This window comes from Parasteatoda tepidariorum, chromosome 4, assembly GCF_043381705.1.
Source record: "Parasteatoda tepidariorum isolate YZ-2023 chromosome 4, CAS_Ptep_4.0, whole genome shotgun sequence".
NCBI lineage: Eukaryota > Metazoa > Arthropoda > Arachnida > Araneae > Theridiidae > Parasteatoda > Parasteatoda tepidariorum.
The window spans coordinates 74,035,830-74,052,887 of record NC_092207.1 but is presented as its reverse complement, the minus strand read 5'-3'; the positions used below and the strand labels follow the sequence as shown (position 1 = coordinate 74,052,887).

At 29.3% G+C, this 17,058-nt stretch overlaps 1 protein-coding gene across 1 annotated transcript; it reads right to left on the bottom strand.

Moving 5' to 3' along the window:
• Nucleotides 1-7,520: 7,520 nt before the first annotated feature.
• On the bottom strand, nucleotides 7,521-11,811 carry LOC107445110 (cuticle protein 16.5). The gene is made up of 3 exons (XM_016059445.3): nucleotides 11,653-11,811; nucleotides 9,396-10,324; nucleotides 7,521-7,793 (listed from the first exon to the last, which is right to left on the bottom strand). Exons 1-2 carry the CDS (start codon nucleotides 11,662-11,664, stop codon nucleotides 9,422-9,424), a joined length of 915 nt encoding a protein of 304 aa, XP_015914931.2. The 5' UTR covers nucleotides 11,665-11,811; the 3' UTR covers nucleotides 7,521-7,793; nucleotides 9,396-9,421.
• Between the last annotated feature and the right edge of the window lie 5,247 nt (nucleotides 11,812-17,058).

Genomic DNA, 17,058 nt, shown 5'->3' with positions numbered 1-17,058 from the left:
TCTTTAGGAATGGTGTTATTGCTCGCGGCCAACTCATGGTAGTCAAAATTTAGCACTATCAAGTAATTTTCTCCGGGGCATTTAACTTTCGAGAAAAATAATCTTTTTTTTTTTTGAGAAATATAGCTTTTTAATTTTATTCTATATATTTATTTGTAAATTAATATTTTAATACATTATGTGCTAATCACCTCAATGTATAATTTGTAAATATTTCTTTTACTCCTACAATTTACTCTGTTTATCATATTACATCACCCAATGTGCGATTTCAATGTAAATGTAATTCAATGTAAACTGTACTGTAAATATTCATTCCTTGGATGTGAATTATATTATAAATATAGATTACTCTCACCCTACTCCTTCAACTTAATATGCTTGTTATTATACTATTCAATGTGCATTATTTCTGCAAATATACTTAATAATTTATGCAAATATTCTAAATAGTTTGATATTTTGGTCATGCAATGCTATTTATGGAACTACTCTGTCAGTTTTGAACAATCATCTTTGACATAACTTGATTATAAATTTCATTCGCTTCAAAAATATGCAAATAGGAAATAACAGTCGACATAAGTCAAGCGCTAAAAACAGTCAGCAATTTTCAAGACTTACCAAACATGAATATTTTTAAATGTTTGAAATATATCAACTGTTATTTCCTATTTGCATATATTTGAAGTGAATGAAGTGCTTAATCAAGTAATAGCTTGCAGCTTCAGTTTCTTGAGAATTTTTTATTTAGTCTGATAGTACAAGTCATGCCATTTCATTAATGTAACTACTACCCATCCTTTTTTTTTCTTTTTCCTTAAATGTATTTTTTATTTTACTGACTCCACCTCCATGATACTGCAACTTCAAGATTAATAGGTAAAAGGTTGCTTCGCGGCCCCAGGAGCCCAGATACACACGAATACTAGTCTAGTTGTTGATAATGTATGTCTTAACTGTTTTTATGCAGAGGAAGACTGCTTTCATTTTCCTAACGAAAGGAAAAAATATGATGTTTTGACTACCATAGTTTTTCCTCCCTTCCGATTAAGTAACAATATGATATTTTTACTATCATAGCTTTTCCTCCCTTCCGATTACGTAACACATCTGGAATAAATACTTTTTCTCCATTAACTTTACCTTTTAATACGTAGTTTTTCTTTTTATTTCAATTATTGCATATTACTAAAATAAATTAAGTACTGATGTCAATAATAATAGGGGGTTTTTTGTTTGTACTGTTTCCCAAAAAGAATAAGTATCTTTCGCCCATAACTTGTCAATAATAATAATACGGCATTTTTATACGGTTTCCTTACATGAATAAGCATCTTTTCTACAAAAACTTTGCTTTTTAGTGCATAGCTTTTTTTTTTATTTCAATTAATACGTATTATCAAAACGAATTAAGCATTACCTCAATAATAATATGACGATTTCCAACGGCTAGCCAAAATCAATATGTATTTTTCTCCTTTACATTTACTTTTTAATGCATAGCTTAATTTTTTTCAATTAATTCATATTACGAAAATTATTTACGAATTGGCGTTAATAATAATATGGATATGGTTTTTAACTTTTCTCCAAAACGAATACTTTTAATCCAGTACCTTTACTCCATTTCCATTTTGCGAAATTCTCCATTTTGCGATTTTTTTTTCCCCAGGAACCAAGAACATTTTTGAAATTTCTTCGTAAAATAACTTCCAAATAACGAAGTGAATTTTCTATTTATCGAACTTTTCTTTAAGATCCACTTTCCCTATTGCGCGAAATATTTCGGAACATTTCAAGCTTGTTAGCGCATTTTATTGGGGGGGAAATGACCTTGAATTGACTTTTGAAGCCACTTAACTTTTACAGAAAACAGTAAAATCCTTTTCTCTATTTGTTTGCATTTCAAACGAAAACGGGACAAAATTGAAGGAATTTATCAGTAGCAATTAAATTCAAGAACGCACGTGGTAATGCATGTTTAAAATCACTTTTATAATAAATGCAATTATAATTTTATACATAAAATTAGCTTTTTTCAATTGAAAATGTATGTAGCATGTACTGGATAATGTTTCTCTCAATTCTTGCTTTCCATGCAGATTTCTTTTATGGTAAAGATTTGTAAAATTAATAGTAGATACCAGTTCACAAGATAAAGTTGTATCCATTGCTATTTTAATTATGTCTAGTGTTTATGAATATAAAACCTGGTTTGCGTTGTTTAAATATTTCAAAAGGTAATTTTCTACTTAACGAATTTTCCATATAACGAACTTATTATCGGGATTTTGCGACTTCTTTAAGTAGAGGTCTGACTGTACCTAAATAAGTAACGAATAACTATTTTTTAACAGTAATTACTTTATTACTTAAGACAACGTAACAAAATGCATAATAACTATAATGTTACCAATAGATAGAGAAATATCTGAGTTTATGGGAGAAGACTAAGAGAAATATATAAAGATAAATCGATAGATTGGCTAGATAGTAGCCTTGGGTGTAAAAGTTAGTTTTTCACACTAAAGACTGACACTATTCTATGAAGGCGAGTTTGTAACAATACGTTTTATTATGAGTTCCTTTTAAGGCATATATTAAAGACTACGGATATGAGCTTTAAGAATTGCTATTCATTAGTTCAACGCCAGTTATGAAATAAAATAAACTGAATATCCAGTTTTGATAATATTTAAGCAAAATTTCAATAAAATTGACAGTGCAAAATAGGACTAAACATGCTTATAATAACGAATTTGCATGTCTTCTCTATCTCATCTTTTGGATTGCATTTGTGCCTCGATCTGTGAGGCAACTGATGAGTGATGGAGAGTCTGTCTATGACTTGCTGATGCGACATGATCTTCTGGACTTGGTCTAGGGCTCTAGACCAATGGGATAAGCAACAACAACAACGAATTTGCATGTTGTGATACTACATGAAAATGTTTCATGAAATATTATTCATTTTATTAAATATATATTGATTTATATTATCTCTTTATTTATTTTTACTTTTATATTACTTTTTTTTTTAATATTCGGTAATAAAAACCGTTTCGTTGGCTAATAAACATTAGAGTTAGTTTGTGGTTGAGTTGGGTATTGTCAAGTGAACTGTGGAATGTGGCTTATTATTTTATCTAATGATGCCCTCTGTCGTGAAAGATGGAAAACACTAGACTTCTTTATAGTAAGGAGCTCTGTGTTAAAGACATTTATGCATGCACGAGAATTTCGTATTCCAATAGTTCAAGATAAAAAATTCAAGAGTGCTGGACACTGCAAATTCCTTGTATGTAAATAGAGGAAATGTTCTGGTGTTAACGGCGGAATTCGATCCCTCTTCAGCCGGGCATTATATTGACAGATTTACCAAAAGGTTAAGTTGTCAATATAATGACCGGAAGCAAGGAATTAAGTAAGTCGGCTAAAGTATGTACCCAGCAGCAAGGAATTAAGTCGTTTCATAAGGTATGCACCACACAGTTATTACTATAAGATTATTTAGGTTTCCGATTATGAAAAATGAAAATATGAATTTGTAATCCTTATCACCAAAGAACGTGCGTTTCATTCTAACTGGCTGTGAACTGATAAAATTCCAGTTGTTTAACCGTATTTGGCAAAAACAGTCAATGAGCAATTCTTCTCATACTAAACAGTCTAAACGCTATCTTCTTTTTTATGGTTATTTGACTGTTTTAGTTGAATAAGGTAAAGTAACGATTAAATAAATTGTTATTTTACCATATTGTTGCGAAATTTCATATTGTTGTACATATTGTTGCGAAATTTCAAACGGTGAACCTATTTTAGAATACAAAAAGCTGTTCATTCTTGTGTATTTTGAAAATAAATCTACTTAAAAAATGTTTTGGTAATTTCAATTCATTTATACGCTTAAAAAAATTGCTACTTTTAGCTATAAATAACTATACAAGGGTTTATTACTAAACAAAAAAAGGCGCATTTTTTTTGTTGTTCAGATTCAATTTTTAACTTCAAAAAAAACACCCTTTGATTTGCTTAAGATGCATAATTTTGTATTTTTTTTAATGCGAGCTATTTACAAATTAGTATGAATTGAGTTTGATTTCTTAATATTAGATATATCAAGATTATCAAGATTACAAGATATATCAAAATAGATTTGTCAATTTTCTGAGGTTTAAGAGATTTTAAGTTAAATAATATATTTTACAGAAGAATTTATTTGTGTAATTTTTTTTTCTTCTGAGAATTTCTATTTTTATTCGAATTATAATAATAGAATATATATTTTCTTTTTAGGATTTATTTCATTCTTTTAGCATAGTTTCATTCATCGCAAACTAAACACAGATAGAAGTCCAAAGAATAGCAAACTCTATACTCTAGTAAAATAACAAATAGATAATTTTAAACTTTAAAAACGAACCTATAGAAGCTTAAGCAACTGATTTCTTTAAAGCGAAGAAATGTATAACATTTAAAAAAGTTTAATCGGAAAAATAAAATTACTATTTTATAACAAAAATTCACTTTTCCTAATGGGAGCCTTATTAAGTTTAAAACTAAACAATGTGAACTAAACACGGACAATGTCACTTAATTTCATATGCCTATGTTCAGAATGACGATTCAGAATGGTTCATGATAGGTTCAGAATGACGGTTCATGATAATGTTGTACACTGTAAAAATGTTGGTGTATAGTCGCCACCATTTTTGGTGTTGACAATTGTTATTTTGCCAATTTGATACAATTTTTGCATGATAACTACATCTGTATACTTAAAAATGGATTTAGCTTACCTCAGCACCAGAAATGGTGACAACTATACACCAACATTTTTTACAGTGTAGTTTCAGGTTTGGACAATTTGGTAATAGATACAACAGTTTTTTTGTTTTTTTTTATGTTGCTGCGTTATAACTATTGGAAATTTTCTACTGGACTACTGGAATCTACTGGAAAGAATTTTAAACTTTTTTACTGTAATTAAATTACTTTAGTTCATGAGATTTAAAAGAAATTAACTAAATAATTATTTAGTTACATTTTCTTTTCGGTGAGGTGGGCTATGAGAGCTAAAAGCAAAAAATAAAAATTGACCTGATAGGTTCAGAATGACAATTCATGATAATGTTATGCACTGTAAAAATTTTGATGGTGACAACTATACACCAACATTTTTTACAGTGTAATTTCAGGTTTGGACAATTTGGCAATAGATGCAGTAGTTTTTTTTATGTTGCTGCATTATAACTACTGGAAATTTTCTACTGGAGTACTGGAATCTAGTGGAAAGAATTTTAAACTTGTTTATTGTAATTAAATTACTGTAAAATTACTGTATACTGTACCATTCTGTATAAAAAAAATCTGAAATGATAAATTTTTGTAGAAATATATATCATTCGTTTATATTTCCTGAAGTCGTGTAATAATTAGCGATTTCAATAGTTTGAGAAAAACAGTTTTTACTAATTATTTCGACGTAATGCTCAGAGATGTATATGTAAAATTTTGCCTTTCATATGCCAATGTTGTTTTCATTTTATAAACAATATGGAATATTTTACAAATTTAGAAGCATTATCAATATTTTTATAAGCAACATGGAAAATTATCATTTCTTTGTATTGTAATTGAACCACAGACCTTTTTTTTAAAAAAAACTCGGAATAAAGAGAAGAATATTTTGTAATTTTTATTCAATATCTGAATTTTTTATAATCAAATTGTAAAACACAAAAACATTTTACACTTTACATTTGTATTACTAGCTTTGAATTTACTATTTTAAGTTTGAAAAAAAAACTGAACAAATTTACTAACTGAATTCCATTTTTATGAGTTGTATAGAATGTAAGGAAAATTCGTTTCAAGTCAAAAACACCCAAATTTCCTACAAAATTATTAAAAAATATTGTGGTTCTCTTTTTTTAATCGATATCGTTTTCAAACATTGAATAACAAATGCAGTGTAAATTAAAATTTGCGTCAATTGACAACAATGTGAGTTGATCTAGACGCAGTTTTATTTATGGTTTATGTAAAATTGAGAATAAAATTTTGCATTTATATTTCGATTTTCGAAACCAATATTTTTCTTTAAAACTAAAAGATTTTACCAATTATGTATTAACTATTTAGCACTGTATAAATTTAAAACGATAAATTTTTATACATAATTCCAGATAATTGGGTATAATATAGCCTACATCACAGGTTGTGTTGTTCCTACTAAATTTAACCCATGAACGGCATTTTCTGCGAGCCTAACTTCAAGCCACAAATAAACAAACGAAGTGTTCGATCGTTTAAATAGCTGCTCGCCAGATTTTATTGCATTATAAAGAAAAGTTATTGAAACTAAATACAACTAAATAAACAACAACAACTAAAACAAATAGCAACAACTACTAATAACAATAACTAAATAAACAACAACTAAATTCCATTCGTTTAGCATTGCGTCATATGTTGTTCCTACTAAATCGAAGTAGTTGTGTTTTTTTCATATTATACCCAATTGTAAGCTATAAAATTAAATGATGGTTTCTACCCACAGTGCAAAAAAAAAGCCATTGATATTCCTGAACATATAAATCCAAAATTTTTTACAAATTCTGAAATATTATAATTTTTTCAAGTCAACTGTTAATGATATTAATAAGTCGATATAATTTTCTACTATTCGTTCTTTTCTACTCTGTTCTCCGTTGTTCTCCTCTCTTTTTTTCGTTTTTCTTCTATTCGTTCCCTTTTTCATCATTTTCATTTTTCTTCTCTTCGTCCTATTCTACTCTATTTCAATTTGTTTCCTATTCCTTCTATTCCACTCTGTTTCATATTTTTCTTCTATTCGTTTTCTTTTGCTCTATTTTAAGTTTGTTATTTTCTATTCTTTCTCTTCTATTATATTTTAAGTTTTTCCTCATATCCGTATATTTATATTTTGATTCATAAAATGGGACATTTTGTATCAGTCGAGAAATTTTCTAGATTTCCATTATTCAATTCTATGCTAGAGAAATTTTCATATTAATCAGTTATACTTTTATATACAATGTTTACACAAATTAGCCGCCAAGTTTCATGACAAAATCGGCCTATATGTTTTTCCCCTATCTATGATTCTTGAAATATTTGCTTTATTATTCTTAGGAAATACTCATGTTTTTCACTTTTACTTTCTCTTTTTTTGTCCTAAAGTTTCAGGAAAAGTTTTTATGAGTTTATCATTCTTTTAGTCTATACATGATTCATGAAACCATATGCTTCCTACATTGGAAATTTTTCATATTTTTGAACTATATTTAAAATTATTTATAATTTTGCTTTCAAGCATTTTTACTTTATTTTCGATTTATCAAATAGTGCACTTCATTATTCGTGATAAATATTCACTACATTTCTAGTATTTATATTCTTAATGACGAATGCTTTTTATACATATTTTTTTCAATGCCCGTATTTTTTTTCAAATTAAAATAATCATGTACATTGTTAAAAAAACACTCAAATAAAATAATAAAAGCTTTTATTAAAAACCAATAACAATAGTTGTAAATAGAGCACCATAGTTTCTAAATTTTGTCAAAAAAAAAATTATATAAAAAAAAGCACCATTTGTTCAAAAGTATTTTTTAAAAAAACCATCTCTGAAGGATTTGAGTTAAAGCTTTTATATTTGGTAAGGATTTCGAATCAAGTTCATTCTTCTGATAAAAGAAGAATATCTTGAAAGAAACAGAAACATTCTCTACAATCTTAGTTATTCCATCTACTGGAGGAATCTGGAAAAAAGGGAAAAAAGTAATCAATACAAAATTTTTACTCATTATTTTTTACAGAAAATCATTTAAATCATTACTTTTTTCAGCAAAAAAACAAAATTTTTCCAATATTTTACAAGAAGTTTCAAAAATAAACTTTATAAATGGCCCGTTCTAAAATTTACGATAAAGCCAGTTGAAATTTCTTCTTGACTTTTCTTGTACTTTAATTTTTTTCAGGTTTCGCTTTAGTTCATAATTTACACTAAATAACCATATCTTGATACATAACTTATGATATCTTTTCGAACTCTCTGTTTTTACTTAGCAGAAGGCAAAAATAATAAATTAAGTGACTTTTGTATTGGAAGAAATTTTAGGTGACCACACCGAATTTTGAGATCAAGTTATTTTTTTAGGCAGATAGAAAAAATGCTGCATAGATACCACTGGAATTTTGCTTTTAGTAAATTTAGTAGATGCCAGGAACAAAAAGTACTATTTTCTGCTTTCATAAGCATTTCAGGTTTTCCAGGCAAATACCTAGAGAACTTTTTTATATTATTTTATTTGCTGAGTAATTTTTCAATTAATTTTACTGAAAGATAAAACCTTATTGTATGTGTATTTGTGAATAGAACTAAGTACCAGAAAATAAGCACCAGAAATAAAGACTAAAAAACCATTATCTTGAAGGTAAAATAAAACTTTTAAAAAAAATTTGTTTGGCCTAAGAAATTTAAAAAAGGGTATACTTGTTGTACCTTGGACAAGTCTCCATATTGTATTTTGGACCTGTTGTAAGTATGTGCAACAAGTTCTGTTAGTGCAATTATATTTCCCTGTGAAGTAAGCTACTCACATTACGTAAAAAATTTGACGTTTTTAATATAGCTACAAATGTTTAAAATATTCCACTAAACTATTATTACGTTCACAATAAGCTTGATTTATTTCTGCTTTCGCAGGCAACGTGAAAAATAAGTTTTAACTGGATGAATAACCAAATTCAATTAACTAATAGCTTAAGCAGAAAGGTATTTAAAATAAGTGTTTTACCCGGGACAAATATTATTACTTTAAACATTTTTTTCTGAAATGTAAGTACAGGTAAAAAGAATTATATTTATCGACAAACTATTTTGACTACTAACTATCGACAAACTAACGACTACTAAATTTATTAAATGTATTATTATTATTAAATGCATTATAATTAAATAATTTATAATTAATAATAAATATTGCTATTCTTAAACTTCTTATTATTTATTTATCACGAAATTTCGAATCTACTATACATATATAAAAAAAAGTAAAAATTGATCCAAGGCACAATAATCTCTCATAATATTTCAACAATTTGTGGAAAGAGAATAAATAAAACTAAAAAAGTAATATTCCAATTTTGAAAGCTGGCGAAGATAGGAAAAAATAAATTTAACTTTGAAAAAATAGCAATTATATCAACGAGTTTTCAAGTAAACTAAGAGGGTGCGTATATAAAAGTTAAAATCTGAACCATATAATTTAACTTGAAATATTTTTTTTTACTTAGAAACTTTTCTCTCTTCTAAAATATAAGTTTAAAAAAATTTAAGTGTCAACTTTAGAGATACCTACGTTTCATCACAGTCAACAGGAACAGTTTATTTGATGCTTTTTCCGCCATAGTTTCTGATGGTTGGGAAAGAATAACCACCAATACCACTAAGTCCTCCTAGACTGTAAGTTGTTGCTGGAGCTGCCACTGCAATGGGTGCTGGAGCTGCTACTGCAATTGGAGCTGGAGCGGCAACTCTGATGGGTGCTGGTGCAGCATACCTTATGACTGGAGCAGGAGCAGCAACTGCAACTGGAGCTGGGGCAGCTATTCTGATTGGTGCGGGGGCAGCATATTGGATGACTGGTGCTGGAGCGGCAACTGCAACTGGAGCAGGGGCAGCAACTCTGATTGGTGCAGGTGCGGCATAACGGATGACTGGTGCAGGAGCAGCAACTCTGATTGGAGTAGGGGCAGCATATCGGATAACTGGAGCTGGAGCAGCCACTGCAACTGGAGCTGGTGCGGCATACCTAACAATAGGAGCTGGTGCAGGAGCAGCGTACCTGACTACTGGAGCTGGGGCAGCAACTCTGATAGGTGCAGGAGCAGCATATCTAATTTGAGGAGCTGGAGCAGCATATCTAATTTGGGGTGCTGGAGCAGCATATCTAATTTGGGGTGCTGGAGCAGCATACCTAACTACTGGAGCTGGGGCAGCAAGAGCTACTGGTGCAGGTGCGGCATATGTTATGGGAGCAGGTGCGGCGTATGTTATGGGAGCAGGTGCAGCAACCGCAAGTGGAGCGGCACGCACGTACTGTGCTCGTGGAGCACCATAAGAATAACCTCCTCCTAAAGATACTAGTCTGGCTGATGGTGCGTAGCCGAGACCACCGTATGTGAGACCAGAGCCTAAACCATAACCTAATGTATTAAGTCCATAGGCTCCACCATAGTATCCTCTTGCAAATGTGGAAGACAAAACGGTAAGAATAACAGTTAAGCTCTGAAACAGAAAATTAAACATTGTTAAAACAAATTATGTTCATAATTTGACGAGATCCCAAAGCTTAGAAAATGCAAATGACGAAATTGGCATTTCTAATAATTTGTGTATTTTCTTTTATGCTACCTAATTTACTAAATTTAGCTTTCAAAACATTTCCTGTTACTTATTTCTATGTAAATATAAATTACAATTATGTAGGAACAACGTTAAAAATGCAAATAAAAGAAGCTGTTTCAGTACTACAAGCAAAACCCATCATCGTGGTCAAGAAACAGAATAAAGCAAAATTTTCTCATAAATTATAAATAAAATTTTAAACTATAAATTAAGCTTTGAAAACTACTTGAAATATATTTACATTTCGTATCACGAAAAACATTTCAATACTTAAATTTCATACTAACGTTAATCACCATTTTTGAGCTTCAATCTTTAAATTTTCATTTTACCAAAATTACAAAACTTCAAGTTATTAATTCTCTGAGCTTTTACTCTGATTAAAAAAAAAATTTATCTCTACTCAAAAATGATTTAAATAATTATCTGCCTAAACAATATTGACCTGTATCATATAATTCACAAAGTATAAATTGTCTTAAAACTTACTAAATATCTTTAGAATTTTATATAGTTAAATTTCATGAATTATTTTTTTTCTCAAAAAACTGAATTTCATATAGTTAAATTTCATGAATTTTTTTTTCTCAAAAAACTGAATTTTATATAGTTAAATTTCATGAATTATTTTTTTTCCAAATGCAATGTTCATGTAGCAATGAAATGTATATAATCAAATCGTATTATACTGAATTTAAATTTTTAAAAAAAATTATAAATCAGAAGCTTCGAAGTTAAATTACGCTAAAACAACAAGGCAAGATTCTCCTGAAACTTCTGACTCCAAGCAGGAAAAAAAGTAGGCCCGTGATATATTGACAGAAGCATTTTACGACTATTAACTTAAAAGAAGAGTTAAAAACATTTATAATTTAGTGCTAAAAGAAACTTACAAGATACAGTGCTTATTATTTTCATTAGACAAACTTATTTAAATGAACTGTTTTATTACAATGTATGACTTAGTAAAGCAATAGTATAATTCAAATATTATATTAATCACTTAATCTATAAATATTAAAGCTCACACTTAACTAGCAATGAAAACGAATATTTCAAAAACTTAATTGTGGTAGTTTCAGAATTCAAGGATTTGCCTTAATACTAAAAGTTAATTCTTGATAAACTTAAAAGATTTTATAACTTATTTAACTAAACTGTTTAGATCAGAAGATAGCAAGCATAGTATTCCTATGAAGCCAACTTACCAAAACCTTCATGATGGATTTAGAAGAAATGACTACAACGATTGTATTTAAATTTGAGAAAGTTCTTAAAGGAGGATTTACACAACTACTGACCAAGTCATTCACTTCTGGTCTTATATACTCCGAATTGAGCCAGTGGTCCTTGGCTACTAGATTGGGCCCTTGACCTCAAGACAAGAAAAGTGAATAGGTTTTCTTTTCTCGAACTAGAAGATTCATGCAAACAATGATCTAGTTTTTGTTTTGTTTTGTTTATGTCTGTGATGTGACAGAATCAACAATGCACATTCCCAAAACAAGTTTGCTTCCGATTTCGTTCCAAATAAAAGTAAAATCGCGATGGCGTTACTTTATCTGCATTAGGTGACACGTTTGGTCAAACGTCTTCTGACCATGCATGTCAATTCGAACGCCCGCAAAAAAAGTTCTTTTTTGTTTTCTAATCTTTTTCAACTAACCTATTTCCGTTAGGAGATGACACTATAATTCATAAACTGTTCTTTATCTCTGTTTTCACTTTTTTTTTCTCCCGCTGGGAACGTGAGTTTAGCCAAAGAACAGGCTTCCTCCTCAAAACTATTTGCAAGACAAAGACTCTTCATGTCGTAATGATCCGAAATGCTGACCCAGAGTATTTTGTGTGAGACGAAAACTGATTTTTTGTTTCTATCGCTACTCATTAGGGACTAACGTTCTGACAGAAGAATTAATTTTTCCTACTTCAGAAGATACAAGTAGCATATTTTTATCGTATATATTAAAGCCCGACCCAAATCAATCTCCGACTCGGGCTCAATCCGTCTTCCTCTCAGAAGCGTATATTTCCGACATTTTTATAATCTTTAAATTAATTCCAATCCTGCCTGTGGGTACTTGTAAATCACTTTATCACATTATTTAATCTTGTTTCTCAACACTTCCGAAGAGAAAGTGTTATACTTTTTAAACGAAAAATATATACTTGTATACTCCTTCATTTTATAAAATACAAACTTATGTAGTAGAGATAAAGCAAATTTTTCCTTATAACGAAACGTTTAATAACATTAAAATTATTCTTTATGTAACAAAGTGATAGCCTTATGTAACAAAGTGATAGCCATTTTATGAAAATAAAAAAAAATTAATAAATAAAATAAGAAAATATAAGAAATTCTTTGAAAATCTTTGACTACAAACTAACTTGGTTAATTCGCACTTTCAAGCAAAGTAAATGAATACAAAATCCATCTCAAACAGTAAGCTGGAGATAATTCAGATATATTTCTAAGGAATTAATTCATATACAAATTTTTATAATAAAGAAAAGTATAATTCCAATATCTGATTTACTTCTGTAATAGACATTTATTTTTTAAATAATAAAGTTGTTGTTTTTTTTTAGTGCGACTGCCTGGTATATTCTACACTGATGTTTTTTATTATTTTTTTCAAGATTAAGTGTCATTGCGGGAAAAGGGAAACAGGGGAGAAAGAATCTCCCTTCTTTGAAATGCGCTATTTTTTGTTTCCATGGCAGCAGACAGGCTTAGACTTCGTGGAGAGGGGAGTTTTTTCTGTAGACAAACTATACTTTGCACTGCTGTTTTTTAAGGTGCAGTTCCACTACCCGGTATACTCTACCTTCTTAATTCTATAGTAGCTTCATCTATTGATGCGTTAAGTAACAACGTAGGTGGATCGTATACCAAAAAAAGTGCATTGAAGTTTCTATATAAAAAAAAAAAACTTTGAAGTTTCCGACAAAATTGTTCCATACTGCATTTTTAGTACCTTCCTTAATGTTAAAGTCTTTATAAAATATTGGAAGCTCTTTTGGAGAACAGAAACTTCAATTACTTGATAAGAAATTTTTTTTCGTTGTCATAAAAATATGTTTGTATGGGTAAAAAGGTTACTTTTAGCTTTTTTTACATCTACTTTATTTTTCTTTTTTGAAAAAAAAAAATTCTATAATTTATGTTTAATCCTTCCGAGATAAATTAAAATTTGATCTGTTTCAAAATCCACTTCACCCTTTCGGTTCTTCCGATTTTGCTATCACGCCAATTGTTTGGAACGGAACTTCGAATTCTGGATGCATAATCTTATGCGAATTACCTAATTGATGCATATTTTATTATTTCCAATTTATTTCCAATTACCTAATTGATGCATCATTTAATAGCCAGATTTTGATCAATTCAAAAAGCGTTCTTCAATCAAACCTTCTAGCTCAGTAGTGAAAATTCGAATTGTGGACTGAAGAAAAATTGATTTTAGTACTAGTATCAGGGTCAAGATATTGAACTTTTTTTACGCGATATAACAGTGATGAAATGTCAACATAACATAGCTTTTAAAATCTTTTCCATAATCATGTTTTAATTATATTTTGTACTGTAGTACAGTTTTTATCCTGTATTTCTCAAATCTTCTACTACTTTTAGTGTTCTCCCCTTTCTTATGTATGTTCAATCAATTGTGCATGATAAGAAGTAGAAATAAATATTTTTGAAAATGGCTGCAAAAAGGTTTTTTAAATTAAGTTCCAGCCGTCGAAATATAATATAAGTTTTACCGTCGAAATATAATTTTATTTGAAAGAACTTAAATTGATTATGCTTATACATATTCTGATGTATTTACTTTGAACTTTTAAATCTGCGTCATCACATACTTTGCCTCATTTATTTTATATATAGGTGCCTCGGTTATTTTAACCAGAATATGAAAGATCAGATTTAATTTTAATTGATTGTATTAGACATACACTTTCTACTTTTAAATGTTCAAAGGTGTCTCATCACAAATATTTACTCTTATTAAGAATAAATCTAATATTCTTTATTATAGTTAAGAACTTTAGTAAAATCAGTATAATAATTACAAACTACATTCCTTCAAATTTTATATCCATTATATTTAAACATATTCCGATGTATTTAGTTTATACTTTTAAATGTTCAAAGGTGCTTCATCATATGCAGTTTAGTCCTGTTAAGAATAAATCTAAAAGTCTTTATTGCTGTTTGGAACTTTAATAAAATGAGTATAATAATTACAAACTTCATATTTCAAACTTTAACTTGATTATATTTTGACATCTCCTGATGTATTTAATTTATACTTTTAACTGTTCAAAGGTGCCTTATGACACACACTTTAATCCTATTAAGAATAAATCTAATAGTCTTTATTATATTGAAGAACTTTAATAAATAAGCATAATAATTCGAAGCTACATCTTTCAAATTTCAAATTGATTTCCTTTAGACATATTCTGATGTATTTACTTTGTACATACGTATGTTCAAAGGTGCCTCATCACACACAGTTTAATTCTATTAAGGGTTAAATAACAGTTTATTTAATTGTTATTTTATCATTTTCAGTCAAATAACCTTAAATAACACGGTATTCAAACTGTTAACTTTGGAAAAAAACGTTTATTAACTGCCTTCACCTACTACAGTTAAACAACCAAAATATTATCTCGCCAACTTGGCCCACCTAATGAATCTACTTAGTTCCTTGCATCTGTGAGTACAAATAATAGCCAAGAGAGATAATGAGTCAGTTTCATGTCCAAAAGAATTGGGTTCGAGTTACAGTATAGACACCACAATATTTCCTTCATTCCCTTCAACACATGGAGAGTTTCAGTGTCCAGCACTTCCAACTTGTGACCCCGGACAATTAGAATACGATATTCTCATTCACACATTGATGACAACAGCATAAAGCTGCCTAACGTGAAAAAGTCTAGTATCTCCTATCTCTAACGGTCAGGGAAACAACCAGATAAACTAATTTAACTACATTCTACGGTTCGTTTAATAAGACAGCAACTCAACAACAACCTAACTTCAATGCTCACTACCTAACGAAACTCATTACTTAACTCGAATTTTTGTTTTTATGGTTTTGAGACTATGCTGTTGTAAAGGTTTTTTAACAGTAGTTTTAAACGGTTTCAAAATCATAAAGGTTAAAAATTGTTGTTTACCGTAAACTTCATATTTAAGTAGATGTACAGACAGTTGTTGGTTATTTTATTGTGATTTTAGAAGGAAAATTCACAGTGCACACATATCATGCAAGCAAGAAAAAGGACATTTTAAATATTCCGGTAGCATTTAAATCCAGTCGTTTAGGTTCCTTATTTTCAAGCCCTAACCCGAGTGTACCAGACATAATTTAAAGCTATAGAACTGGCTGCTCAATTCATTCTGTGACTAACTTCAAATTTTAGAAAATCTTCGACCCGATGTTAGTTTACGCTATGTACGCTCACGCTGTCGTCTAACTAAATTAAATCAGTACAAACCGCACTGCTAAAGAATAGAACAAAATTGCTCCCAGAAAACTATCTAGAAAAAAACAGAAAAAAGAAAACACAAAAAAACAGAAAAAAACAGAACCCATACTAATGATAGCACAACTTTCAAAAACAAATCTTGAACATTGAACACTGAGTATGTTCCTGGTTTGTGTAAAAATACACTTTCACTAATGCGTAAAGTAGCACCTGTGCTACTTTCCCTTCATTGTCCGTGAAATTGATCAGGACTGCGGAAATTCAATAATCTGGGGAGCCTAGCTTCAAACAAGATCGTACGTTTTTTTTAAAGTTTTTATTAATAGAAAAAAGAATTTTACGATAAAAAAATCGAAATAAATAAATTCTTGATAAAAATAACAAGTGAAAAAAAAACTAAATCAGAAAATGTTTTGTAAATACATACATATCTATACGTTTGAAATTAATTATTAAAAATAGAACTTTATATTCTATATCATTCAACCCCACAACTCTTATTCTTCTAACGAATTATTCGTACGTGATTTGCATTCTAATACACTTTTTTACCTTTTTAAAAGCTAGTTTCTTTATTATAGTGTTTTTATCTTTTTTCATCATTTGCGGAGAAATAAAAGCAATTGCATCTATCATACAAATGAGATTTTTTTTATTTCACTTTAACGGTACGAGCTAATCATTTATTTTTGACCTTATCTCGTGATTGCGAGATTGTGATGAATCTAATTATAATCAATTAGTTAGAAAACCTTTTATATATTTGTACTTATCATTTATGATACGTCTTTGTCTTAAACAAAACTAATTTGTCAACGAAGTTTGTGATTAAATTTAAGCAGGAATGACAATGTATTCTGAAAGGGATGATTAGTATTTGTTTTTTGTGTGTTTTAAAAAACAAAGCATAATTTTTCGATTAATCTCAGATTTAAAGATTAAGGTAATTAAAAAATGAATGATTGATTATGGCAATCATCTTTCAAGCTATTAACTTTTAGGTAAAATGTTATTGAAAACTAGTCGCTTTCAGCGATCATGCGGCTGCTTGGAACATACTACAGAATTTGGTTACCATGGCATTTTATTAGTTAACAAAAAAGCAA